At 57.9% G+C, this 26,972-nt stretch overlaps 1 protein-coding gene across 1 annotated transcript; it reads left to right on the forward strand.

The window, feature by feature from the left end:
- Window positions 1–7,281: 7,281 nt before the first annotated feature.
- AHRR (aryl-hydrocarbon receptor repressor) lies at window positions 7,282–25,160 on the forward strand. Its single transcript, XM_040977314.1, has 12 exons — window positions 7,282–7,343; window positions 9,038–9,219; window positions 16,501–16,607; window positions 20,824–20,913; window positions 21,273–21,402; window positions 21,676–21,812; window positions 22,848–23,032; window positions 23,215–23,265; window positions 23,710–23,771; window positions 23,875–23,986; window positions 24,341–24,358; window positions 24,503–25,160. Exons 1-12 carry the CDS (start codon window positions 7,282–7,284, stop codon window positions 25,158–25,160), a joined length of 1,794 nt encoding a protein of 597 aa, XP_040833248.1.
- Window positions 25,161–26,972: the final 1,812 nt, after the last annotated feature.

The raw sequence follows: 26,972 nt of genomic DNA on the forward strand, positions 1-26,972 counted from the left end.
GAGGACAGCCCCCTCCCCTGGTGCCTATGTGGAAAGCAGTGGATGTCAGCTCACCCTAGGCCATGGAGGGGCTGGAGTTGGAGGAATCAGAAAGTCATGCTTCAGGGGGACTCTGGTGGCCTAGTAGTTTCAGATGCCACTAGCCAGGGGTTCATGCCAACCTTATCCCTTCATCTGGGGCTCCTTGGCTGTTGGCATCACTGGCATTTCGATGTTGAGTTTCCCTACTAAGGTGGTCACCAATAAAGTCTCGGCCCCACGGGCACCCAGCCTCAGCATTCTATCACCTGTCTGGAGACCTGCCCCAACACTATCCCACATAGCCACTCACCTTTCCCAGGTTCATTCACCCTGCCCACATCCAAGTCCCACACTGAGCCATTTGAGCACAGGTGCAGCCCAGATCCTCAAGACCTTGCTGCCCTCCCTGCCCACTTGTTCCCCCTCCCCCAGGCCCATGCTGCCTCCCCTGCCTGCCTGTCTCTCAGCAGACTTGTAGCACCCTTGGCCTGGATATGCTCCTTAGCCAGGATCTCCAGGGAAAGGACCGATTCTTGCTACAGCACCTGCCCCAGCTGCATGATGGTAGCCACCCCTTGGGCCTGGTAGACCACTGGATGTCAGGTGTCCACCTCCTGTGTCAGCTGCTGCAAGGAGGCTTGTGTCAGTTGTGATGAACTTGGTATTTCCTGAAGGAAGGTGACAACCAGGCAAAGTTGACTGTGGGTGGATTAGGGTTCAAACTCAAAGTGTGTATTTCTCAGAGCCCCACAGGTGTGTGTGCTCAGGTATGTGTCCTGGGTCTGCTTAGGGGAACGTGTGGGGGGAGGGCCTGTCAGGATAAAACCCTGTGAGCTTGCGAGGACTGAGTTCTGGAGAGGTTTCTGCTGTAAACCAGCTGATGGGGTGATGAACAATAGTGGGAAGTAGTCTGGGTGTGCAGGTGGACAACCCTGTAACGACTGCTAAACAGAAGGAACCTGGAAACTGGACAAGCACCCCAAGTGTTGGCTTGCAGCTCGGCCACACGGGGGCAGTGTAATCACACCACTACCAGCCTCAAGCTTCTGGCAGGAAGGACCTGCTATGGCCAAGAGGGCCAGAGTTGGCACTGGGCAGCTGTGGAGGAGGCTGCTGCGGGGGCAGGTCTGGTGTTGCCGGCCCTGTGGCTCTGTCCCCCGGTTGTGCCCTGTATCCATTCCCAGTGACCAGGCATTGTCAAGGAGCAGACCCTGGATCCTCTTGTTTCCCCACCTGCAGCACTGGTCTGTCTTGATCACTCACACATTCACAGCCACAACCTGACCACAGTGGCTCCACCATCAGAAATGACCCGGGAGTGGCCAGGATGGACTGAGAGGTGGATCCCTTCTTGAGCTCACCAGAGTTCACCTGGCCCATGCCCACACATAGAAGAGGGACAGTGGGTGAGAGGACTTCCAAGGGCCTAGACACATTGGTCATCAGGATCTGGGCCCCACTCATCAGGAAGGGCTTTAGACAATGAAAACGCCATCCACTGACCCACCCCAGGTTGGGCTCCACCTTCCTATACCTGCTGCTGCCTTGGTCTCCTTTCCTCCAGGGTGGTTTTCCTATTGCCCAGAGTAGGGTAGGAGGAGCTGGGAAATTAGGACACCTCCCATCACACCTGACCCACTTTGAGTACAGAGCAGCCTTTAGAACACAGCAGCCCCTACCTGAGGGAGGCGCCATCCGTGGGCTGCTGTCTCAGCCCCAGTCCCCATGAACTCGCAGGTCTGGGTGACAAACTGGCCATGGGGCGGCCATGTTTCTGACCACATCTTGGTGAAATCAATGACTGCACATTTAAGATTTATTTTACTTGAAAGGATTAGAGAGAGAGAGAGGTCTTCCATCTGCTGGTTCACTCCCTAAATGGCTACAATGGCCAGAGCTGAGCTGAAGCCAGAAGCCAGGAACCCCCTACAGGTCTCCCATACAGGTGCAGGGTCCCAAGGACTTGGACTATCCTCCACTGCCTTCCCAGGCCGCAAGCAGGGAGCTGGATGGGAAGTGGAATAGCTGGGACTTAGGACTTGGAACTGTACTTCCATAGGGGAGCCCAGGTTACCTTCAGACAGTGGTGGCTGCAGTCAGCCCAGAGCTAACTCAGCCCAGGGGAGTTCCATGTGCACCTGGGGACCTGCCCAAGTTCCTGCCAGCAGTCAGAGATAACACTCCCACCATGGCCACCCCTGGCTCTCCTGTACACCCGGCATGTCCAGTATGATGGCTCTGGGGGACTGCAGGCAGTCCAGTGAGGACAAGTGACCCATCTGGTAGAAGTGAGGAGTATGCAGGGCAGAGGGCCTTGAAGGTGAGGTTGCAAGAGCATCCAAGGGCCCCTGGCAGACACAGTCCAGGGAGCTGCCTGCATCCTCCCAGAAGCCCCTCAGGGACAGTCAGGACCGAGTCTTCCCTGGCGGGGTCATCCGGGGGTTGCCTGTGGCTCGTGGGAACCTGAGACTTTCAGAACAGGTCAGGGATGTGGCGATCCGGCAACTGCATGCAGGTTAGAATAAACCAGCACCTCGCCCTCGGCCTGGTGCGGGGCGGAGGACACAAACCCTGACCTGGCATCAAACTGAGGATTTAAAATGCCGCCAAGGAACCGCACCCATGCTGTGCGGGACCACGTATCACGCGCGCTTATCATGGGGACAGCCCGGTCAGGGGCGGGAGGCGTTGGAGGGGCCGGCGAACACCAGGGGTGATTGCGGAGTCCCCCGCGGGGCGCGCTCGGAGGTCACCAAAGGACGGTGCAGGCCGTGCGGGGGCGCGACCCTGGGGCCGGGACAGCCCCTGGGCCTGCTGGGCCGCAGAGCGGGGCCCTCTGGGCGCGTGGCTCGCAGAAAGTCCGCGCTTGTGACTCCAGAGATGGAGCGCGCGGGGTAGGGCGGGCTCCTTGTCCAGCAGTTGCAGCCCCAGGGGCGCGACCCCAGCCCGTCGCGCGCCGGCCGCGGGGCCCCCGGGGGTGTGCGCGGGCGCCCCCTGCCGCCTCCCGCGTCCGAGCGGATCGGGGCGGGGCGGCTCGCGTGCCGGGGTGGGGCCGCCCTTGGAGCCCGCCGCGCCGCCTGGTCCCCCGATGCCCGCGCAGGCAGCCACACCGCCGCAGCTCCCGGCCCGGGCACGCTTCCCCGGGGCGCCCAAGCCTCTGACTCGCTGTCCAGGTAAGTGCCCGATGGAGACGGCCGCCGGACCCCGCGTTCGCGTGTCTGAGTGGGGCGGGTGGCTTCTCGCTCGGGAACCAACTCTGGTGGGTAGTGCGCCCCTCGCACCCACGCACCGACTGCCCGCATTCCTCCGTGTCGGCGCCCGGGGTGCCCGCCCGAGTCTCCAGGGAATGAACCCAGGTCACAGTATGTATTCTTCACCCAGCGCTTCCATGGAGCCATCTGGGCTGATGAGTCGGGCCCCCATAGTGGGTGTTGTGGAACACTGGCCCCCGCCTTGGTCCCAGTTTAGGAAGCACCTGAGAGGATCCCGGGTGTGAAGAGGCAGCCGGGGTTGGAGGTTGGAGCTCTCACTGAGGTCCACCGGAGAGGGTCCTGAGGCCTCCCCTCTCCCTGCCCTCCAGGTTCCTCCTCTGTCTCCCATGTGTGTGCAGGGACCTGTACCCCTCTGCTGACCTATCCAGTCCAGACCTCCATGCTGTAGCCCCTGGACCCAGTGTCAGGGCAACTGTCCCCTGAGCAGAATTTGGGCCTGTCAGTGGCCCAATATCCTCCTAAGGCCTAATCCTTGGCTTGCCTGCCCCCTCTCCATCCAGTCCACTCCCGTCCAGGCCTTACCCCTCACTGGAGTCTACCGCAGCCCAGGCCCAACTCTCCTGTCCCACTCCCCCAACCCGGGCCAAGTCCACTAGGGTCCAGGCCTTATGCCCCTAGCAGAGTCCACCCTGGCCCTTGCTGTGTTTTTGGCTGTGGCTGGTCTTGGACTGGGTGCTGGCCATCCTGTTCGGGGCAGGTGAACCCCAAGTGTGGTCTTAGACTATGGGCTGGCAGTTTTTGCCCACTGTCCCTGTGAGCGGCTAGACAGGGCTTCACATCCACCCCAGGGCAGCGACTCAGTGTATCTGGGAGCTGTATGTGTGGGCGAGAGGCCTGGGAACGCATTTCGTTTCTCTGTACTTTCTGTCCTTCCTGCAACAAGCAAGATCCATTTTAGCACCAGGACAAATGCTCAGGAAACTTGATTTCTCTGAGGCAGCACTCTGTCCCGTGGGCAGAGCCTGTGTCCAAAGAGCCCAGTGGAATTCCACTGGGCCTAGCCCTCTTCCTGTGTGCCCGCACCGGCCACTGCCTGCCACTTGCATAGCACACTCTTGCGAGACCAGGAACACCATTCAGTCACAGGAACGTGGAGCGAGCCTGGGGCCGGGGGGACAGGGGAGGCTCCCACCCATGTGCTTGGCTCATGTTGGGTAGGGCCAGGCATAGACCAGGTCCCAGCCAGCGACTCAGGCAGGGAGACTGGCCGGGACAGAGAGGCCCCCACCTGAACCCTTGGCCTCTGCCAATGCCTGTGTCAGGAGCTGCATCTTGGGGCCAGCAGTGACGTGGTCAACTGATCAGTGGCTAGCCACAGAGCATGGCTGCCAGGCAAGGCTATTGCTGTTCTTGCTACTTGAAGGAGCTTTGGGGTCTCCCCACCAGGTCCTCCTGCCCCTTAGCACCTGCGCCGCCCCCCCCCCCGACACACACACACACACACACCCTTCCTTGGGGGTCTCCCCACCAGGTCCCTCCTGCCCCTCAGCTGTCTGGCCTCTCCCACATCCTTCCTGGTAGAGGCTCTGGGGAGGAGGCATTTGTGGGCAGGAAGCTGGGTGAGGCTGGCAGGACCAGACCTAGGGCCAAACCTGATGGATGCGAATCAGCACTGTCCCCTTGAACCTCTGACCTCAAGGGGTTCAGGGGGGAGAGGCTGCTGAGTGCCTGGCCTCCTGGTCCCTGGCCTGTCCTCCTAGGCTGGGGCCAGGCCTGGGTATGGCCTGGGGCATTTCCTGTCTGTGCTGAAAGGTGGCTTCATATGCTAGCACCCTCAGAGAAGCACTCTGACCAGGCACATGGCCACCTGTGACACAGGGGAAGCTAGGCACTGCCTTACCTTCCTGGAAAGTTTGGACTTTCTGAGGCCCCACTACACTCCAACCACCTCCCCTCCCTGTATTCCATATCCTAGCATTCACCCCCACCTACCGCCAGGGCACCCTTGTGGCTACCTGTGCCCTGATCCCCACAGGACCCTAGCTATTTGTCTCCTGGTAGCCGACGGACATTCACTCAAAGACTGCATTCCCAGTGTGTTCATTGGTCACTGGGGTGAAATCTGTGGGGCATAAATAAAGTGTGCTGACCTAGCAGAAGGAGCACATCTGCCCTCTGACTCTGAACATTCCGTCGTCCGTGCTGCTGGCCACCAGTGAAAGCTGTTGGTCTTTCTGTCTGTGGATTTGACTCTCCTGGGGGTGTCAATAGGAGCAAGTTGGCACGCATGTGTCCAGCTCCTTCACCTGGCCTTCACAGCAAGGAGGGTTGGACATCCTCACAGCCAGGCTGTGTCCCGAACTTGTCTACCCAGTGATGCACTGGTGGACCTGGGTCCTGGTGAAGGACGGGGTGTTCGGGAGCATACTGTGTGGCCATGCATGTCCCTCTCCTGCATGTACACTATTGGGGATGGGGATGCAGAGTTGGCAGGAACCCTGTTTAGCCCATACCTGTTAGACATGATGTCAGGTCAGAGTCAGCTTATGCAGAAGGCTGTCAAAACAATTGTGATGGATTTGTTTTACAGACGTTTTTGTCTCTGCTGAGATGTTCTTGTGCAGTTTGCAGCTTTAAATTATTTCCTGGATTTCTGGAAACAGGTTGGATGCTGTGGGCTCAAGACTCAGGGGAATGTACTTGTGGTAATGTCACTGTAACATGTCACTCAGTCCATGTGCTGGGTCTATCATGGTAGGTGTTTGTGCCCCCAGGATGTCCTTGATGGTGGTCTGAGTGCTGGTGGGTACAGGTGTGTGTCCTGGGAATAAGTGCAAGGACTGAGGGTCCTTGTGGTCTGTGCTGTTCCCAGGAGCATTCAGTGTTGGACTGAGGGTCTTCATGGTTTATTCTTTTCCCATATCAGTCAACTCCAGATGTTGCTTAAAATCTGAGTAGTTTGCATTTTCATTTAATTACAATATTTAAGCTTTTCTCTGAGAAGTTCTCATTTGCCCATCATGATTTAGATTGATGTCACTTTTCAGACAGAAATACCCCACTTACATTTCTAGTTTAATTCTACATATTGGGGATGTGCTATACTTTCTGTTGTTTTAAGTTTGTCAGAAGTTGTTTTGGCCACATGAGCTGGCCCCCCAGTGTTGTGGCTGAGTGAAGTTCATCTTTGTGACCGTGTCCGCCTGTGTCTGGCGTACTCTGCAGTTCTCTGGAGTCCTTCACCTATCGGTAATCCTGCCTGCTTGGGATGTGTATCCTGTTCTCCCTTGGTTCAGCTGCTCTTCCCTCTACTTTGTCTGAAAGCTGTGCAGCTACCTCAGGCTGCTCAGTGTGTGTGTGTGTGTGTGTGTGTGTGTGTGTGTGTGTGTGTGTGTGTGTGTAGCTCACTTAAACCCTTCCACATGGGAGCTGGTTTTGGGTTCACCTTTGCAGCATATGTTTGAGGTCAGTTGGGGGCCAGTGTGAGTGCTTCATCTGTGTGAGGTCAACTGGGAGCTGGTATGAGCACTGCACACACGTGAGGTCAGCTGAGGACCAGGGGCTAGGGTTAGCACTGCCTAGGCTGCAGGAGGCTGGGGGCTGGGGTGTCCACTGTACAGAGAAGCTGATGCTGGGCAGAAAGAGACCCAGGTCCCTGTAGGACTGGGTGAGCTGAGCAGCTCGGCCATAGACCCTCCCCACTGGCTGTGTTGGGACTGACGCCTCACTGTGATCAGCAGGGCCTGGCAAATCCCTTAGATGGGCTGAGGTGTCCGCCAATGAGGAGGCCTGGTGGCCAAGGACTGGAGTGAATGACTGTGGCCACTCTGAGCAGGGAGCAGCATCTGCGGTCAGTGCTGGCCCAGAGGCTCCCCTCCTTCACCTCACAAGAGCACAGGGATGGGATGGGCAGCAGTGCAGAATCCAGCATCACTCCCTGGGGTCCTGCTTGGAGGGGTGAGGCATGAGCCCTGTCCACAGGCTGTGGAGGCCCCAGGGTCAGCCCAAGGCTGATGTGATGACTCCTTTCTCCCACAGGGTCCAGACAATGATCCCTCCTGGGGAGTGCGTGTATGCAGGGAGGACGAGAAGAAAGCCAACGCAGAAACAGTGAAGTATCCTCTATGCCCCTTTTCCCCACTCCCAATGCAGGAAAGGGGCCTGAGTGTTTGGGAGCCATGAACAGCCAGAGATTGTGTCCAGGACCTTCAGATGCATGCTGGGAAGCTGCTCTTCAGGGGTTCCTGATGGACAGGACAGGGACAGGATGAGCAAGGCCCTGTGGCTAGAGCCAAGATGGAGACGTGTCAGTAGTGCTTTCTGAAACCTTCCTTCCCTGCAGTACCTAAGCTGCCTGCCCTCAGCCCCTTCCCAAGACAGCACTGCTATGCAATACACCCAGCTGCAAGGGAGACACCCCTCCTGCCACAGGGCTCAAGGAGGGGTAGCCTCCCTGACCGCAGGTCTCGGGTTGCAGAGCCTAGACTGTGTGACTGGCCCCAGACATGCTTCACCAGTGGTGTCATGAGCCCTGTGCATCAAGCTGATGTTCACTCACCTCCATGGGTGTCCAGTGTGTGTGTGTGTGTGTGTGTGTGTGTGTGAATGTATACGTCCCTATGACTGCTGGTGTGTATATCTGGTGACTGTGTCCAGTAAGTGTGTGTATCCACTCTAACCCATAGATCTCATTAGTCTGACATTAAGCCATGTCCATTATGGTGGACCCCCAGCAGGCTGAGATGAGAGGACATGGTCTCCCACTTTGTCCTCTTCTCGGTCAACTCCAAGGGATCCATCTCACTGCCAGGTGAGAGGCCAGGGGAAGGGAAGGTAACTGAGGGGAGAGGTCAGGGGAAGGGAAGGTCACTGAGGGGAGAGGTCAGGGGAAGGGAAGGTCACTGAGGGGAGAGGTCAGGGGAAGGGAAGGTCACTGAGGTGAGAGGTCAGGGGAAGGGAAGGTCACTGAGGTGAGAGGTCAGGGGAAGGGGAGGTCACTGAGGTGAGAGGTCAGGGGAAGGGAAGGTCACTGAGGCGAGAGGTCAGGGGAAGAGATGTCCCTTGTGGCCATCTCCAGCAGGTGGACCAGATGTGCTGGCAGGAGGCTCCTCTCCTTGTGGAATACATCTTCCTTGGGGTCAGAGAGCATCTGTGTGAAATTGGTCAGTATCTCTTCTGGAGAAGCAGCCAGTTTTTTCTCCCTGATGTGCTCTGCTCTGCTCAGCCTCCTGGTCTGCAGAGGCAAAACAGGCCCTGAGGGCTGGGGCCAGGAGCTTGGCGTCCTCAGGTTGGAGTCAGGAGCCCTGAGGAAGAGTTGGATTGTACTGAAATGTTAGCTTTGGGTCAACACCGTGAACATAAAGAGAATGGATGGATGTGTCATTTCATACATGCACGTTCACAAGCACAGACACATACAAACATGCATGTTCACACACATGCATGCTCACAAACATATATACACAGACACAGGCACAGAGACACATACACACACATACATTGGGGCCAGGATTTCTTCACATACCCTTGTCCCCCACAAGCTTCTGTTCTTGGGCTGCCCACTCTGTATCTCTGCTGAGTCTGGGGTTTGGGATTCATCTGTGGCCCCTCAGTGTGGGCATCTGCATGTGTCGGAAGCCTTAGTTCTCTGTCCTGATGGCAGCTCCCAGGCTCTAGTCAAGCCCCTCCTGAAACAAGTTCTGCCTCACTGACGGGAGGTGGGGGCTGGGGGGCGGTGCACAGTGGAGACACAGCAGCTCCATGAAGAATCTCCTGAACCTTGTCCATGTGGCTGTCCCCTGCAGGAGGCCTGCCCTGGGAACTGAAAAGTCGAACCCTTCCAAGAGGCACCGGGACCGCCTCAATGCTGAGCTGGACCACCTGGCCAGCCTACTGCCCCTGCCCCCTGACATCATCTCCAAGCTGGACAAGCTCTCGGTCCTGCGTCTCAGTGTCAGTTACCTCAGGGTGAAGAGCTTCTTCCAAGGTAGGATGGCCGCTGGGCCCACCTGGGGCTTCCCTAGGTCCACCTGGCTCTTCTGGGCCCACCTAGATCAGAGGAGAGCTGCTTGATGGTTGGTGTATGGCTAGCCAGTCATGGGAAGAGGGAAGTGGTGCCCAGTGCAGGGGCAAGGGCAGCCAGGGCTGGAGGAGAATTTCTGGTACTCTCCCACTGCCCTGCTCCAGAACATACCCCACTCTTAACAGATGGCAGTCCTGCACCTGAGGGTGGGGCCTCTCAGAGCCTGAAACACACCCCTCCCATAGAACCCTGGGCACTGGCTGGTATCCTCTGGGTGAGGGGTTTCCTCCTCTCACCCCAACACAGGGGTGTCTGTTGTAGGCCAAGCAGGTCCTAGGGCCATTGTCCACTCCTCGACCTGCTCCCCAACCTCTTGAGGGTTTCAGGTGTCCATTAGTGATCCTGGGACATCTCAAGGGGTTCAAGGAAATCCACAGACCTGAGTAACCTCTGACTTTGTGGGCGTGAGGTGAGACTGCTCCCAGCTTCAGGAGAACCTTGGAGCCAAATCCCCGACTGGGGTTCAAGCTGCATTTGTCCTGAATGAAAGCAGTCACCCAGGGTGGGACTGGGACAGCCAGGTCAAGTGGGTCTACCAGGTCAGCCCATGGATTTGGGATAGTCCTGAGGTGATACATGGGCAGTGCCAGAGCCTAGTGATCTCAGAGAAGCTCTGATCCTGCTATCTCCAGCAAGCTCAGACCCTGTCCAGGTCTCCCCTACAGGCCAAGTGGCCGCCATCCTTCCACGGCGTTTGGTGGTGCCTGATGGTACAGTTCTGGACACCATAGAGTGTGCATCTGACTTGCTGGCCATGAGCTGGAAAGACAGTTCAGAGTGGGCCACAGGCTCTGAGCCATGTGACTCACCACCGGTGAAATACAGACCGGGTCTCTCTCACACCTTTCACCAAGGAAACCAAAGTTGGCGATTCTGCTAGTAGTACAGGAAATTCTGGAACTTTCCTGACTTAATTTCCAGCATGCAGGATGCTGAGAATCAAGAACTTTGGATTTGTATCTGAGTCTGTGGTGACTCTGGGACACCCAGGGAGCTGTGGGATCTGGATCTTTTCTGTGGTGATGAGGGACACACAGTTAGCTGTGATATTTGGGTCTGAGTCTGTGGTTTCCAGCAACAAGAAGCTGTAGGATCTGGATCGTTGGTGACTCTGGGAAGTTATGATAACTGGATCTCAGTCTGTGGTGACTGAGGAACAGTCAAGTTTGCCTCATCAATGTTCCAGGGAAGCCATTTAGGGAAGGACAGGAACTAGCTAGGAGTTTCTCCCCAAGGATGAGCACAGCCCCATTTTCCCTCACCAGTTCATGGACCCTCAACCATGCTCAAACACATCTGTTGTTACTTTCTCTGCCTGCCTGGAGCATTGCAAGCTTGTTAGAGGACTGGCCAGCCTCTTCTGCGGCCAGCTGCCTAGGTCAGAGTTTTCCACTCTATAAAAACTGTGCTGATCTCAAAAGGGGAAATTCAGGGTTCAAACAAAACCAAGTGGTCTTGTCCTAAGAAGTAGAAGAGCCCTGGGCAGGGCCAGGCCTGCAACTGTGTCCAGCTGCTCCCCTTGCTGGCCAGGGCCCATGATGGTGCTGGGTGGTGGCCCCTGAGGGTGAGACGCCCTGCCTCCTGTCTTCAACCTCAGTCTCAGCAGAATCCCCTAGTCAGCTCAATTGCAGGTCCTGTCTCCCTGGGAGACCTTAAGGCTGGGGGCAAGCCAAGGAAAGGGGCCCAGAAATGGACAACCCTGGGTAGTGACAACAAAGTCCAGCCATGTCCAATGTGTGGGCTGTGTCATGGAATGGATTCCCCTCTTGCCTCTGTCCCCAACCTACCCAGCAGTGGCATCAGGGCCATCTCTCTCTTGGGCCCACGGAACTCGGTACACATACATGGGAGCTGTATGTACTCATCAGGTATAGAACAGGGGGATGAGAGCTGGAGCCAAGTGCATGTCCTGGGATGTCACAGTCAGAAATGCACACCTGATGGCATGTCCCTAAGACCATCCATTATCTTACTGGCCTGTCCCTGAGACATCCATGGTCTTATCAGAATGTCCAGGGCCATGTGCCCCTGAGATGTCTGTGCTTACACAGACCTAACGATGGGGAAACGGCTTTTTGTTGAAATTCTGCCACCTCATGCTCCATATCTGTACTCCCAGAACTGTGTGATCATAGGTGGAGAAGAGGCATTGGAGGGAGCAACTGAGGTTTATCAAGGCGTAAGGGCAGACTGGCAAGAGGTAGCATTTCCCTGTCTGTTGCGTGAGGTGTGGGATGGATGTGGGTGTGATGTGAGGGGTGACTGCCCACGTGGTATGAGCAGTGGCTCTGGGCATATGACATGAGGGGTGGCTCTGGACATGTGACTGGAGGGCAGCTCTGGATGTGACATGAGGGAAGGCTCTGGGTGCATGACTGGAAGAGAGGCTCAGGAATGCCAGGGCTGTGGTGCTGACTGGGAGTAACTCCTGGGTCTGTGGGGCTGCTGCCTTGGTGCATGGTGCATCTGTGGCTGGCCCTGCTTCACTGCCCCCCCCCAAACCCTAGCCCTTCCTCTCCTTCTGCTCTCTGCCCTTGGCTGCTGACCTGAGCTTCAGAATGCTGTATGCTGTCCTTTTTCCTGGACAGAGAGCGATGGGCAGGACCACATCACCAAGAGAGCTCCATGCACCTGGCAGGCCCAGGGCCAGTTTGTGTGTACCTTCTGCAGGGAGCTGCATTCAGGGGACATGATAGTGCCTTCTGAGACTTGGGCACCATGGCTAACCAGGCTGCACGTGGCTTGCACGGTGTGTGGTGTGAGGGTGTGGGCATGTGGCAGGAGCATGTTTGTTTATGCTCTGTGAGGACTTTGAAAAGCATTTTACCCCCTGTGTCCTGCAGCTGTGCCTGAGCACTGGGGAGGAACACAGTTCACACCTGGCTGCTGGCAAGAATCCTCCCCTCCTGTCACACACATGTATCTCACACATACATTTCACATATGTCTCACATGCTTCTCACACATCTCTCACACGTTTCACATGTTTCTCACACATCTCTCACATGTCTCTCACACCCCTCATACAACTTTCACATATGTCTGACATGCATCTTACACATGCACCTGCCCACTCTCTCACCACCAGGCGTTCACAGAAGTCATGTGTGCCCCTCACACCCTCACAAGCACTCTGCTCTCACACAACACTCACACTGGCCTGTATGGTCACACACCCTAGGCAGTCCAGCCCTGCCTCCTTGGAGGGTGTGGCCAAGGGTCAGGAGACACAGACCCTTCTATCCACACCTGTCCTGGTTCAAGCTATGTCCTCACCTGCTGGTTATCACCTAGCCAGCTTCTCACAGGGCTGAACAACATGAGGTTCAGTCATGGAAGCCTCACCTGTGTGTCCATTGACTGGGGAGGAGGTTGGCAGAGTGTGGCCAGGATGCAATGTACCCCCAACTCAGGGGTCCACAGACTGGTTTCCTAGGATGGAGTTGGATGGGAAGATGGTGTGAACATCTGATTAATCCCTCCCAGGCAGGCATGGAGCAGGCACCACCAGTCCCCAGGGTCCAAGCTGAACTGCCAGTTCTGCCTGGGATGGGGGGAGACAAGTTTCCACATGGGATGGAGTAATGAGAAGGTGCTGGAACCTAAGTAGAATGGACTTGGTTTCCTATGCTCCAGGAGCCCACTGCAGCCTGACATGGGTGGCGATGTCCAGGCAGGCCTGGGCATCTTGGTACTGTCCTCACCCTCCACACTACTCTTTGGGAGACCTTCATAGACCCAACACCCCTATAGTTGGTCCCACATGTGCTGGACTGGAGTGACCTACACCCCTGGTGACCTGTGGGCCCTGAGTGCCTGTGAGACCCAGTGGGTGATCAGCCTTCTAATATGGTCACCAACCCTGCCTATAGAGCATAGAGACCATCTGGGCCACGTTTAAAGAGCAGCATCAGGTGCAGGGACGTCATGGGGAGGAAACAACACATTCACTGAGTGGCTCACTTTTCATCCTCCATCATCTTCTTGGGCAAATCTGGAAGACAAAAGGGGAGCCTAAATGTGCCAAAACCCCAATAAAGTCTGTACAGACATCTGCAGGAGCATCTGGGGGAGGGGTGGGAGCCCCGACTCACTCCGCATCCTCCCCTAGCTCTGCCATTCCTGGCAGCAGGTGCATTGTGGTGCCCAGTTGGAAAGATACTGCTGGACATGGCTCACGGTCCTTCAACGAAGAAGCAGTGTCTGAGTAAAGGTCGTCGGGTAGACACTGGGTTTGAGGAATGATTCAGGGTTCCCAAGACCCCACAGGTGGGGCCTGCTGGGGGGTCACTGGACATGAGGGAGTCTGGCTCCCGCAGTCGGGGCGGGGGGGTGCAGATCCCCTTATCTCCAGATCCTCAGTGGCTGCCTGGCCTGTCCCCACTTGGAGGCTGTCCCTATCTGAATCCATTGGTCCAGTGCTGATTCGTCCACTGACACCATGTGAATGCATCTGGACTGGCTTGGGAAGGTTCCCTGTGGGGTTCAAGCTTCTCTGAACCGATGAGACCCTCAGGGGGCAGCCCTTCATGTGTCCCAGTACTGGAGCAGGTACAGCCAGCGAGACTGGCCCAGGCGTTCCTGTCTTACCTATCCCAAAATGCCTACCTTGTGCCTGCTGACCTCAGGGCATCCATAGCAGCAGCCTGGGTCCAGCCACTGCAAGTGTGACCATGCACTAACTCATCACCCTCCTCTCTGCCTGGGCCTGTCACCTCACGCAGTCCTCTCCATCTTGTCCTGTCTTCAGTTCCTGCCCTGCTGGGCCTGGGCTGTCACTTGCCTGCCGAGGATCTAAGTCCACCCCTCATGACAGGCTGAGCCCCAGCTGCTTGTCCACTGCCCAGCGCTACCACCGGGGTGCCCAGGAGCCAGAGGCAGCATGGTGGCATCTCAGAACACGTGGCCCTGTTTGCTCGTTCACTGTCCACGGTCACACCTGGCTTTACCCAGGTACTGGACCATGGATGGCTTCTTGGGGGGAGGGGCCACATGGCTATCGGGACACTTAGCTCTGTACCCTGGGGTGGGAACAGGTGAGGCTGTCTGCGACCTCCCACCCTGTGATTGGCAAGCACCACCTCTTACTCTCCCCATGCTGTCTGCTCCAATGCAAGCAGTGTCAGTTCCTGCAGATTCTGACCCAGTCTGTTAAGGGGAGTTGGGGATTCTTAAGGGTCTCCATCCTCCTCTCCTTCCCTCTAGGGACCCTGGAAGAGCCTGGCTCCCAGTTCATAACCCTGAGGCCAGGGGACGGCCATCCCCAACCTGTGCCTCCTCCAAGGGCCTGCTCCATTCCATGAACCGCCTAAGACCCAGTGGGGGTCAGCCTGCAGCAACAGCTGACCAGAGAGGACCGGCTGGGCCTATGCAGAGGCCGTGGTGGGGACGCAGACCCTTGGGGCGGGGTGGAGCGGGGGCGGCAGCTGCACTCGCACGCGAGGCCCTGGCCGGGCCCCATCGCGTGACAGCCGCGGCGGCGCCGAAGGGAAGTGGGCGGGGGCAGGACAGCCGCTGAGGCGCGGGAAAGGGGGCGCTGGGGATACGGCAGGAGGGGGCGCCGGACAAGTTTGGGGCGGGGCCTGTAGGGGCGCCTGTGGTCAGAGCTCATTGTGGTACCTCAGAGCCCTCAGGCCCGCCCTGGCTACCCACGGAACCCAGACCTGAGCCAGGGGCTGGGTGATGCCGAGACCCACGTCAGGCTGGGGGGACCCTTGGCCGCGTGGAGCAGGTCTGGGAGTCCTAGCCAGCAGTGTCCAACCCCAGACCCCACTCTCTTTCCCTTCTTTCCAGACCCTGGCTGTACTCTGGGTACACAGGGGCAAATGGCCGGGGTCCCAGTCCTCACTGGGGGTGGTGGGGGAATGAGGGTTGAGGTGGAGTTGAATATGATGGTGCTGCCATTGTCCCTGACTAGCCTAGTCTCTAGCCTGGGCCTGCAGGGTGTGGGTAACTGAGGGCAGTGGGCAGCGTTTGGGAACTGCAAAGGACGCCTCCTGTTCTCTGGATTGGGGCTGTGCCCTGGCAGGGACTACGGGCTCCATGCCCAGCAAGTGAACACAAATGCAGGCCCCTGGAAGCAACAGAAGGGCCATTGTCTCCTGGGCTTCCTTGAGGATCCTCTGCACCTCCTACTAAGATCTGTGGCAATGGTCCCTCTGGGGGCAGGGTACCACTGGCTTTGAGTGAAGGATCCCAGCCATGGTGCAGACCTGGACCTCAGACATAAGTCAGATTGGCAGGAGGGATAAGCCAAGCATCTGGTCTGTCGCTGTCCCACAGCAATGGACTTGGTGCATGGAGCCGAAAATAACACGCGTGGACCCTGACTGATGGTCAAAGCTGACGTTTATTAGTGGCATCAGACTTTATACATTGAGGGTCATATGCGATAAGGGAGGAAGTATTGAGCTCATCAACAAAACCCAGTAACAGTTTCTATATATTTTTGTTTGGAACTCCTTTTGTCTTGTTGTATATTTCACCAAGTGTTCTCACACACATACTGTCCACTCAACTGTTCTTATATAAATGATATCCCATCAGGTGTACAAAAGGTAGCCATTTGGTTGTTCTCATGCAAATATTATCAATCAACTTAATCCTGTGCTCGCTGACCTTCTAGGGTCACAATGTCCTCCTACACTGGACTCCAGGTGGGAACCCTGACAGGCCATGGCGGGCGGGGGAGGGTTATGGCGTGGGGACAGCCCTAGGTGACTCATGAACTTTCACCCCTGCACTGGCGGGGCCCCAGAAATGTCGCATGACCCTGAGACACTACACAGGCAGCTGGGATGTCCCTGGGATGTGGACGCCTGCAGTGACTCCTCCTGTCCACCAGGGGGATTGGCCATAACCTGTGAGTGGGTCCTGGGACGCAGCAGGTGGATCAGGACTAGCCTGCTGGGAGGCGTTCTGCCTCTAGGGGGCTCTGGCTCTCTCAGGGGAACCCTTGAGACATGTGACTCAGGGATGTGGGCATTTGTGGGTGGAGCTGCAGGTGTTGGGGCACCCTAGGGTTGGAGCTCCACCTCCACGTGCTGATCTGGCCTGGGTCCTGGTTCCTACCCCAAGCCTGGAGCTGTATTCCTAGGCAGGGGCCACGTCTGTGCTGGGCGGGTGCAGGGGACGCCTCACAGGGCCTTGGTCTGGGCAGAGCTCACCTGTGTTCCTTTCCCACAGCTGTCCAGGACAGACGTGCCCGGCGGCCAGTGGCCGGGGCCAGTGCACCAGGAGACATCCACCCCCGCGGAGGGTCTGCTGTGCTGGAGGGGCGGCTGCTGCTGGAGGCGAGTGCCTTGGTGGGGGCTGGGGGTGCCTTCACTCACTTCATTCTGTGTCTCTTACGTCTCTCCCCCCAAGTTAGGTCCTCAGGAGAGGCTGCCTTGAGCTTCTCCACTTGATTCCAGCCTGGGTTCACACCTGGGAATTCATCCTTCTGTCTGACTGTCCTCAAGGTCACTAGGGGAACCCTCCAGCAACAGACTCTGAGGTGGAGATGTTGCTGCCAGTCCTGGCCCATGTTTTCCTGTGCCAGGATGGAGCTGGGGTGGGCATGGGGGTCAGCAGGGATGTCATGACTGCAGCCCCCAGGCTGTGGGCAGCCAGGAAAAGAAGTGCAGAAGGAGGAGGGCACGTGCCTGCCAACGGGCTCCAGCTGGGCTCCGACAAACAGGTTACCTGCAGAAGTTCCTCAACCCCCTCCCCCAGGTGAAGCAGCGGCCCCTTGTGGGCCAGAGGTTGGTTTGGGTGCAGTGGAGCCTGGCAACAGATTGGCTTTGCTCTCTGCTGCCCACTCTGGCCTGGACCCAGCTCCTACAGCTGCCAATACCTGGTCCCTGTCACACACCTGCTAGCACCGTCACAATCCTATGTCCACTCAGGGGCTACTCTGACTGTGAGTTCCTTACTCTGGGCTGGGGGAGGAGGTGTTTTCCTCCTGCAATCTACACATGAAGTGTGTGTGTGTGTGTGTGTGTGTGTGTATGTGTGTGTACACGCATACAGGTATAAGTATGTGTACATGCACCATCATCCACACAGGAAGTGTATGTGTGTGAGTGTGCACAACTCTTTGTGTGCACTTCAGTTTATACAGGAAGTGTGCATGTGTCTGTGTGTACACTTAGTCTACAAGGAAGTGTGCATGTGAGTGTGCATAGGTCTAAATATGTGCATGTGTACTGCCCACACAGAAAGTGTGCGTGAGTATGTACAGGTCTGTGTGTGCACCGTCGTCCACACAGGAAAATGTGCATGTATTTGAGTGCACAGGTGTGTCTATACATCTTTGAATATGTGTGGTAGGTGTGTACATAGATCACTCCAGTACTTGTGGTGTCAGCCGTCAGGTGTGTTAAAGGCCTTGGGGTCAGCACAACCTGTGGTACTGGTCCTGCACTCTTCCCTGGTTCTATCATGGTCTCTCTCCTCCCTAAGTCCTCAACCCTCCCAGGTGCAGGCTGGGCATGGTCTCATTGTCCACTCGTGTTTTCTGGCGTAGAATACTGACCCTCAGTTCCATCATTTGTGCCTTAGGGACATTATCCCCTTCTTGACCCTCTTGTTCCTGATGAAGAATTCTCATCACTCACATAGCCATTACTAGGGCCCCGTGTTACATCTCAACTGTCCGTGGGGCGTTGAGCTGCAGCTCGGTCATGTGGCTGTCTGTGGGCACTGAGCCGTGTCTCAGCTCACAGCCAGGCCATTTCCACTCTCACTGGAGGCTTTGTCGTGAAAGGTCCACCTGATCTCCCAGCAGGACCTTGGGGAGCCAGGAAGTGCATCTGTTTCCCAGAATTGGGAGTTTCAGCTGCTTCCTTTTCTCCTCGTCCTCTGCTTCAGGAATTGGTGCCCGGCAGCCAGGGCTGTCCACGTTGCTTTAGGTCCCTGGGGCTGTTTTTCCTGTCTTCTGTGTCTGGTTGCTGTGTGCATCCCGGGGAGACTAGTCTCAGGCCTCCTGTCCCATGTCCTCTGCTCGGCCACAGCATGTGTCCTGTATAGGGTCCATGGGCCTCTGTCTTGTTCACGGCAGTTGCCTGTGTGCCTGGCCTGTCCATCCACCTTCTCTTCGGCTCCAGAGAGCTGACCATGGCCATCTTGTTGCTTTGAACGATTCTCAGTGGTTCCTATCTGATTGTCCATCTGGGTATTGGTTCTGAGTACCTTCAAAGGCTCAGGACCCTCACCCTGCCCCACGCAGATGTGGCTAGCTGTGCCACACAGTCGGTGCTGGATTGCCTGGGCTGGCTAAGGGTGGCCACACAAGAGAACAGAACCCGAGAGCTGTTCCCACCTGTGGCCAGAGAAGGAGGTGATCATGGCCCACAGAGGCTGCTCCCCAATATGGACATGGTGGAGGAGATACAGGGAGCATGGGCCCCTCTGACCAGCTCTGCCCTGACACTGCACAGGTCACCTGTGAGGGCTGTGTGCAGGAGCCTCGCTGTGGTGTGGAACAGAACCCTGACTGGGGGGCTTCTGGGACAGTGTCCACAGGTGCCTGAGTTGGCGTGCAGCATCAGTGCCTACATTTGCTGGAGGATAAAGGGCTGTCCTAGCACCAGAAGTTGGTCGTCCATCAGGGTTCCAGACAGGAAGGGCAGAGCAACCCCGCCATGGTGGGTGCTGGGGATACCTGAATCCTGGCTGCTATACCATAGGATGCCGTGTGCTTTCAAAGGCCCTTGATTCCCAGGCCATTTGTCCTCCTGAGGGGTAGGGGCAGGCGGTAGTTCCAACTGAGAACTCCAAACCAGGGTCTGGGAGCCACCTGGGTGAGCAGTGACCTGGCCGTGTTCATCTCCAGGGCAACCAGACAAGAGTCCCTGCTGCCCAGGATGGGGCTGCCCCTGTGTGCCCACTTCACCCAGGGGCTGCACCTTGGATTCAGTGGAAGACCCAGTGCCAGCAGCCAAGCTGAGCTCTGCACTGCTCATGTGTGGATGGGCCCCCAGGGGCTGCCAAGGCGTGTCTGAGGGCGTCTTGGCTGCAACCCACATCTTCCAGCCTCACCCAACCACGACCCTCCAGACTGCACCTACCTAGTCACTGCAGGGTGTAAGGGAACTGCGTTTTCCAGAAGCTTCCACGAGCTGTGGCTGCTTCGTGGCAGGCGTGGGCGGCTCTCTGACCGCCTGTGGGAGCTGTCAACAACCGGTCACTCGCTCGCACGCAAGCCCCTGGCGGCCGTGAGTGATCTGGCTCCAGGCGCCCGAGCCAGTCGCCCGGCCGTCTGCCTGGTGCCCGCTCGCGTGACTAGCGCTCGCGTGCGGCTGGTCGCCGTGACAACGGCCGTCGGGGAGCCACCCCCGTCGTGCGTGACCTTGACAGAAATAACCGTGGAAGTGCCTGCCGTTTCCTGCCGCGGGACTGGAGGACTGGAGGCACTCGTAGGATTTGCCGGAGGAAGTCCCGGCTCTGCTAAGGCTCGGGCGGGCGGGACAGCGTGTGGGGCACACAGGTGCAGCGTCCGCGGCTGCTGGTGCTGCGGTCCCCCGAGACGAAGGGCAACAACTTCGTTATGTGCCCCCAGTTTAAACAGAGCTGTTGCAGGATGAAGGGAGGGGCGTGTGCAGCTCATGCCCCCGCAGTCGGCCCCACGCAGGGACGTGCTGGCGGCGCGGAGCATGGATATTGGAACCAGATGATTCGTCCAGTCCAGGAATCGCTGGGTCATGAGTCAGCTCGTAAAGCCCTTCCTGAGGCTGCTCGCGTGCGCGGGACTTGGCGCTGCCCTCCGCCTTTGAACTATTCTTAGCCGGGCCTCGTGGCGAGGCGGCACGCGCCAGGGCTTGGTACTGAGCCTGGCACTGCCAGCTGCGCCTTCGCAGGCCTGCATGGGGGGCGTACAGGGTGAGCAGATCCAGGGCCCTATCTGTCCGTGCTGGGGCCTCTGTTTCCCGCAACGCTGCACCCTACCTTTGCCTGAACCCCAGCCCAGGGCAGTGGGCAGCGCTGACCCAATCAAAAGGATTAGGCCCTGTGAAATCTGGTCCTGGCTCCTGACTGAGGTGTCCTGCCCATGGAGCAAGGGGTGGCAGTGGGGGGCTAGGCTTTCCCAGCTGTTCCCAGGTGTGACCCAGAGCCCCTGGGCAGCTCAGACTTCACCCTAGCTGGGTAGAGGGAGCAGGCTCCACCCTGGGGTGAGACCGTGAGGGGGCACCATGTCTCTTGGCCCCTGAGCCCCACTGACAGGTGTTGCAGGCAAGAGCAGACCCAGTGCCCATGTGGTCAGATCTGTGACATCATCATGTTATGGGTCAGATCTATGATGTCACTATGCCCATGTGGTCAGGCCTATGACATCATGCTCTGTTGTCAGACCTATGAAATCACCATGTTCTGTGGTCAGACCACTGATGTCATCATGTTCTGTGATCACATTCCTGAGAACATCGTGCTTATGTGGTCAGGATGTTCCCTGAAGGCCACCAGTATGACTTCTGTGCTGGGCCAAGTCAACCATTCCCCCAAAAACACTGCCTCCCCTGTTTCTTGCAGTCCCTGGATGGCTTCGCGCTGGTGGTCAGTGCGGAGGGCAGCATCTTCTACGCCTCAGCCACCATTGTGGACTACCTGGGCTTCCACCAGGTGAGCAAGGTGGATGGTGCCCTGAGACCTGGCTCAGGCCCCTGGGCTAGTCCCTCACTGGCCTTGGGCTTGGGTGCAGGGCTGAGGGAAAGAGCCAGCCCAGGGCAGGGACAGGGTCAGGGAGATGGGGTTCAGTCCCTGCTCCTGCTCCTGCTCAGGATGGCAGTTCCATGCTACTGGCTCCAACCTTGTTAGCCGTCCTGGGGCACCCCTTCCCCACCTGTAGCAAGGCCAGGTCCCTCCTGGGGATTCCCTCCTGGCCTCGCCTGAGAGGGTGTGTGGTACCCCTGTCTGTGGGTTCTTGCCTGTGGGTGTCACCTTGTGTTGGGGTCAGGCACTGAGTGTGGCTGTCCTCACAGACGGACGTGATGCATCAGAGTGTTTATGATTACATCCATGTGGACGACCGCCAGGACTTCTGCCGCCAGCTCCACTGGGCCATGGACCCCCCACACGCGGTCTCTGCAGAGGCAGGTAGGTCATCACCTGGTCCCGCCTCCACTGGGCTGGGGGCTTTCTCCAACCCCACCACTCACACACAGCACAGAAAATGGGGTAGTCTCTGACCGGTGGGACATCGGAGGTGGCAGGTGTAGCTGGGGGATGCACCTCAACTCCACGTGATGATCCGGCTAGCAGATGAGGCCAAACATCTGGACTCGGTGAGGGGGAATGAAGAAGCCATGCAGGATGCTTTCCAAGGTGCCACAGCCTCCCCTGTTGGCCATGGCTGTGGACCACCCTCCCCATGCGCCCCTGCAGGAGAGGACCCTATCCTGGGGCAGCTGCTCAGGGCCCAGGATGGGGGCCCAGGTGTGTCGGCGGAGTTCGCTGCCTTTCTCACTCGCTGCTTCGTGTGCCGTGTCCGATGCCTACTGGACAGCACCTCGGGCTTCCTGGTGAGTGCAGCTCCTTCCCTTGGAGGGGGGTGGGGCAGACAGTAGAGGGTGGGGTGGGGCAGGACCAGGGGTGGAGGGACCTGGTTGAGATACCTGCCCCCTGTGGCCCTGCAGGCACTGAGCCCAGGTTGCACACACGCCCATCTCCCAGCAAGCTTAGGGCCCTCTGTCAGGACCTGTAGGCATCCCCACCTTCGGTCCTGGATGCTTCTGAGACTGCCTTGGCCTCACCCTGAGGCCCTGGAGCTGCACCTACGGAGGTGGCGAACCCATGACTGTGTCTCCCCCACACAGCATAACACAGAGTTAAAATCAAATCATCAGCTAATAAAAATCATCTATTCAGAGTTACAGGGATAGAGAGGTCTTCCATTCCCTGGTTCACTCCCCTAGTAGCCACAACACCAGGAGCTAGGCTGGTCTGAAGCCATGAGCTGGGAGCTCCATCTGAGTCTCCCAGATGGGTGCGGTGGTCCCAGTGTTGGGCCTTGTCCACTGCTTTCCCAGTCAGTGATCAGGGAGCTGAATCAAAAGTGGAGTGCCCAAATGGGATGCTGGTGCCACCGGGAGGATTTAGGCTAGTACCCCACCAAGCCAGCCCCTTCAGCCCTATCTTTTCCAAATGGACCTTTGCGGTGTGATTCTGCTCATCTGAAAATAGGCATTCACCTGGCACTAGGATAACATCCACCTGTCCCAGCCCTGCCCACCTCACAGACTCAGACCCAGGACCTACCCACCTGGACTGTGGCCCAGGGGTCTGTGTGGACTTCCTGTGGACCCTCTGTGGACTGTGACATCAGGAGGTGGTGACTGTAGGTCAGCGGGAACCTGGACTGTCCATTCAGGATAAGGGCTGTTGGGCTGCTCAGGACTTCTTATCTGTCCTGGTGTCCATGGCCAGGCCTCCTGTGGCAACACCTCTGTCCCTGCCCGACAGGCTGTCTATGTGGAGACCTCAGGCAGGGCAAGGGGTGTCATGGCTGGCCCTATGATCTCACCCCCAACACCATGTCCATCCCTCCTCCTTGACAGACAATGCAGTTCCAGGGAAAACTCAAGTTCCTGTTTGGGCAGAAGAAGAAGGCGCCGTCGGGTTCGGTGCTGCCCCCGCGGCTCTCGCTGTTCTGCATTGCGGTGCCTGTTCTGCCGCCCCCCACGGTGAGCACGCCGGCCCCGCTCCTGTTGCCCAAGCACCGGGTGGACCCTGCAGACACCAGGTGAGTGGAGAGGCTGGCGCCGCCACGGTTTGCCGTGGTTGTTTCCGCTGTGAGTGGCTGGACTTCTTAACACAGACGCAGCAGCCCTCAACTGCTACACCCTACATCCACTACACCCCACCAACATGATCCCCTTGCACCCGCCCACACTCTCACCCCGGTTGGCGCTTCTGGGCTCTCAGATGCCCCTGGCGGCTGCTTGATGAACTGCAGGCCCTGCCCTGTGCCCTCTGGCAAGTGCACAAGGTGGGTCATGTGCCCTCTACCCGCTACTCTCTCTTCTGGGCCTGCTTCCCTGGTCCGTGGTCTCAGACGTCCTGCAGGAAGCCCAGGGAGCTGGGTCTGGGCAGTGCAGGGCGATGCAGGAGACTGGCTTGGACCCATCAACACAGGGTTTGGCTCCAACTTAGGCTCCTGATAGGGGGTTAGCACCAGAAGAGTGGCCCAGTGTCTCTGTGTGAGAAAATGAAGGGGGCCTATCCCTGGGCTCCCTGGGACTCTGAATCTTGGGGTCAGGCCACACGGCTGCATGTCTACTCAGTCCCTGTTGGGCCTTCAGGATGGGGGCTTGTGAACTTCACATGGACTGGAACAAAGTCCAAACCCATCATTGGCCCATCTGTGTCCCCTGATCCTGCTGTCCACATGCAGCTGACCTGTCCTCCCCTCCTTCCTAGGGTCAAGGCAACCTGGACCCTGTGTGATGCAGGACTGCACAAGAGGCCTAGCCATGTGGCAGGTGCGTCTGGGACCTGTTGCTTACGGTAGCTCTGGCATCCTGCAGGGACCCTGCTGCTACCCTGCGGCTCTCATGCCACCTCTCCCCTGTCCCTCTCCAACAGGGAGGAATAACGGAGGCAGCTGCTTCTCCATGTTCAGGACGATGCCGGATGCCGGACAATGGGCCCGGGCCCCCTGCCTATGCCTCAGGAGCAGCCCTGAGGAGGCCTTAGAGTAAGTGGGTCTAGCATAGATGGCAGGACAGCCCCACCCGGATGGGGCTGGTAGGAGGTGGTGGTAAATGATGGACTCTTTGGTCAGGGCTGCCCAGGCACCAGCTTTACCCTCCCTGGTCACCATCTCCTTTGCTTACCCACCTCTGCTGGGAAGCCCTTTTCACACCATCCCCTCCTGTGACCAGCTGGGTCATCTCACCCTCCCTATGGACATGGTGCCATGTGGGTCAGTGAGGAGTTAGTGGGAAAGATGTGGGGGCCAGGGGAGGGGCCTAGTGGGTCTCTCCTGGATGGGAGTCTGCCCTGGGGTCCAAACCCCTGATGTTGACCCAATGGCCTCTGTTCTGTGCAGGGATGAGGAGGAAGAGCTGTATGCTGGTGCAAGGGGCCACAGATGTACCTGCCGGTTGGAGACCCCAAGGTCCACACAATCCCCGGGCTGGACGGCAAGCACCCATGGCGATGGTGGAGGAGCCCGGCTGAGACCACCCTGTGTGCGGGCTGGTCCTTGCAGCCCGTGGATGTCCTACCCAGGCATCCAGGCCCCAGCCGGAGCCTTCAGGGGCTCATCTGCACCTCACCTGCCAAACCACCTCCCTGGCTGTGCCAGCCGTAGGAGCAAGCCCCTGCAGGACAGGGCTCAGGGCCCAGGGCCCCTTGCTGCAACTCAGCTCACCCAAGGTGCACAGGTGTCCATCAAGATAGAGAAAGACCCTGGACCTGATGACACCCTGCGTGACTATGACCCTAGTCAGCTGTGGCCGGGAGCTGGTGATGTGGCCAGGACGCCCCTGGCTGCCTTCCCTGCCAGGGTACACCTGAAGGCGGAGCCAGACTCCTGGCACCAGGTATATACCCCGGCCCTGGGGCACGGAGTGCTAGGGGCACCCCTCCATGGTAGGGAGCAGCCCCCCTTTTGCCGTCCACTCTGTGCCTGCCTGGAGCCCCTCCACAGCCTGCCCGGGCTACAGCACCCCGAGCCTCTCTGCATGGCTGGCTGCCATGAGCACCAGCCCCCTGCACCTGGGGCCGCCCCCACAGTGAAGCGCGAGCCCCTGGACTCGCCCACCTGGGCTGTTGCCAGCCGGGGGACTGAGTCTGAGTTATTCCCCCAAGGAGCCGTGACAACCCTGACCCCGCCCAGGGCTGCTGAGTGCCCATTCCCATCCTAGCCACCTCCTCACAACAAGCACTCCTGGGCTTCCTCTACCTGGATGCCCAGAGCCCACTCAGCAGCCCAGCCCCTCAGTGGGTCTGAACCTGGTAACCCTCTGGGACCTCACTTTGCCAGGCCTCTCTGCTTTTCAGGAGTGGTGGCCACTGAGGGCCTGTCCAAGTGGTGCTCCGTGCTCCATGGGGCCACTCCACGGTCAGCAGCTCTCACAGCTTGGCCACCAGTGCAGTGGAAAGCAAGAGCAGAGCAGGCAGGGGGCTTCCCTGGGCTCCCTTGCTTCCTGCCTTCCTCCGGATTTTCATGTCTGGGTTCGTGTCACATTCAGGAAGACTCATTAAGGGCAGGTGGAGGGGCCATTGTCATGGTGGGTCCCCTGGACCCAAACCAAGGTGACACAGGTCCTGACTTCTTCCAGAGTTCCCTGTGGCTGGCATGGGAGCCGCAAAGGAACTGTAACAGGCTGTGTGGTGGGGACAGGATGTCTGCCTCTGGGGTGACCTCTTATGGAGGCCTCAGCCGGGGCCTACTGGCCAGAACCTGTGGCCTGTGCCCTTTTCTGCCAGCAGGGGTTAGCCCTGCCAATGGTGAATGCATGTGGGACACAGCTGTGGTGGGATCCCAGGAGCTGGCCCTCCACTGCCCATCTTGGGAGGATTTACCCTGGGGCAGTGAGGGGGCTGGCACTGCCAACTGTGGAAGCAAGTCAAGGGGAAAGGCTAAGTGACCTCATATCTGCTTGATCCACGGGGCTCTCTGAAACTTGGTGCCAGGCTATGGTGGGCAGGAGCCATGGTCATGGCCAATGGCCTAACTGTCCATGAGCACAGCCACTTGGACACACAGCCTCCCAGGGACTTGGACACCTGGTATGACTGTCCACAAGCTGGCCTAGCGTTGCCTCCTCAGTGGTATTTAGGCAGAGTGGGGCTTTAGCCTCTTCCCTGCTCCCCTCCACTTCCCAGCCAAGTGCCTTCTCCTCCAGTAGGACCGCCTGGCACAGATCCTGGGTGCCCCCTGCAACTCCGGGCCTGTCTGGAGCAGTAGCAGTGACCCACCAGCATGGAAACCCGAGAGTCCCCAAACTAGTGTGTGGAACCAGACATCGCTATGTAGCTGGCGCCTCCTTGAAAAAGACCTCACCCTGTCCTGTGTCCCCCCCGCCACTGGAGCACCTGATAGGTCATGCTGTGTTGGCAGTCTGGCACTGAGGACGCCCACATGCTCCTGCAGCCCCCTAGCTTGCACCAGCCCAAGATTCTGTGTGATCTCGCCACTTCCTCCCCAGACCCTGGTAGCGGGGGACAGTGACAAGAACATGGGGGCAGGTGTGTGATGTCACTAGTCATGAGAACATGAAGTTGCGAGTGTGATGTCATCAGTTAGAGGAATATGGGAGGTAGATGTGTGATGTTACAAGAAGTGAGGGGCAGGTGTATGATGTCACAGGAAGGAGGGAAATGGTGTGTCTGATGTGACCAGGTTCACTGTTTGCATTTTCCTGGTCTGTGGAGCTTTTGCTTATATATGTATACCTGAAAGTTTTTAAAATCAAATATAATGGGGATGGGAGGGAAGAGGGAATGAGACCCACATCCTTCCTTAGGGCTTGTGAATTCCATTGGAAAAAATGGCTTTGCTGAATTTTGAGACTGACACGCTAGGATGCTATTCTCAGTGCCTTTATGAAGCATTCCCTCATATATTTCTCACACGATATTTTGTATTCAGCGTGCAGTAGGACATAAAATAAACCACATGTCAATATGAGTTTAGCCTAAGTGGAGCTGTCTACTTGATTTTCTAAATGAAG

The sequence above is a fragment of the Ochotona curzoniae genome, unplaced genomic scaffold (assembly GCF_017591425.1).
Source record: "Ochotona curzoniae isolate NIBS_2020 unplaced genomic scaffold, NIBS_Ocur_1.0 contig_2754, whole genome shotgun sequence".
Lineage (NCBI taxonomy): Eukaryota > Metazoa > Chordata > Mammalia > Lagomorpha > Ochotonidae > Ochotona > Ochotona curzoniae.

Excerpts from the sequence above, each read along its gene's own strand:
- AHRR (XM_040977314.1), top strand. The coding sequence starts at position 7,282 with ATGATCCCTCCTGGGGAGTGCGTGTATGCAGGGAGGACGAGAAGAAAG. Across the intron at positions 20,914-21,272 it reads ACTACCTGGGCTTCCACCAG|ACGGACGTGATGCATCAGAG; the intron begins GTGAGCAAGGTG and ends CTGTCCTCACAG. Across the intron at positions 21,813-22,847 it reads ACAGCACCTCGGGCTTCCTG|ACAATGCAGTTCCAGGGAAA; the intron begins GTGAGTGCAGCT and ends CCTCCTTGACAG.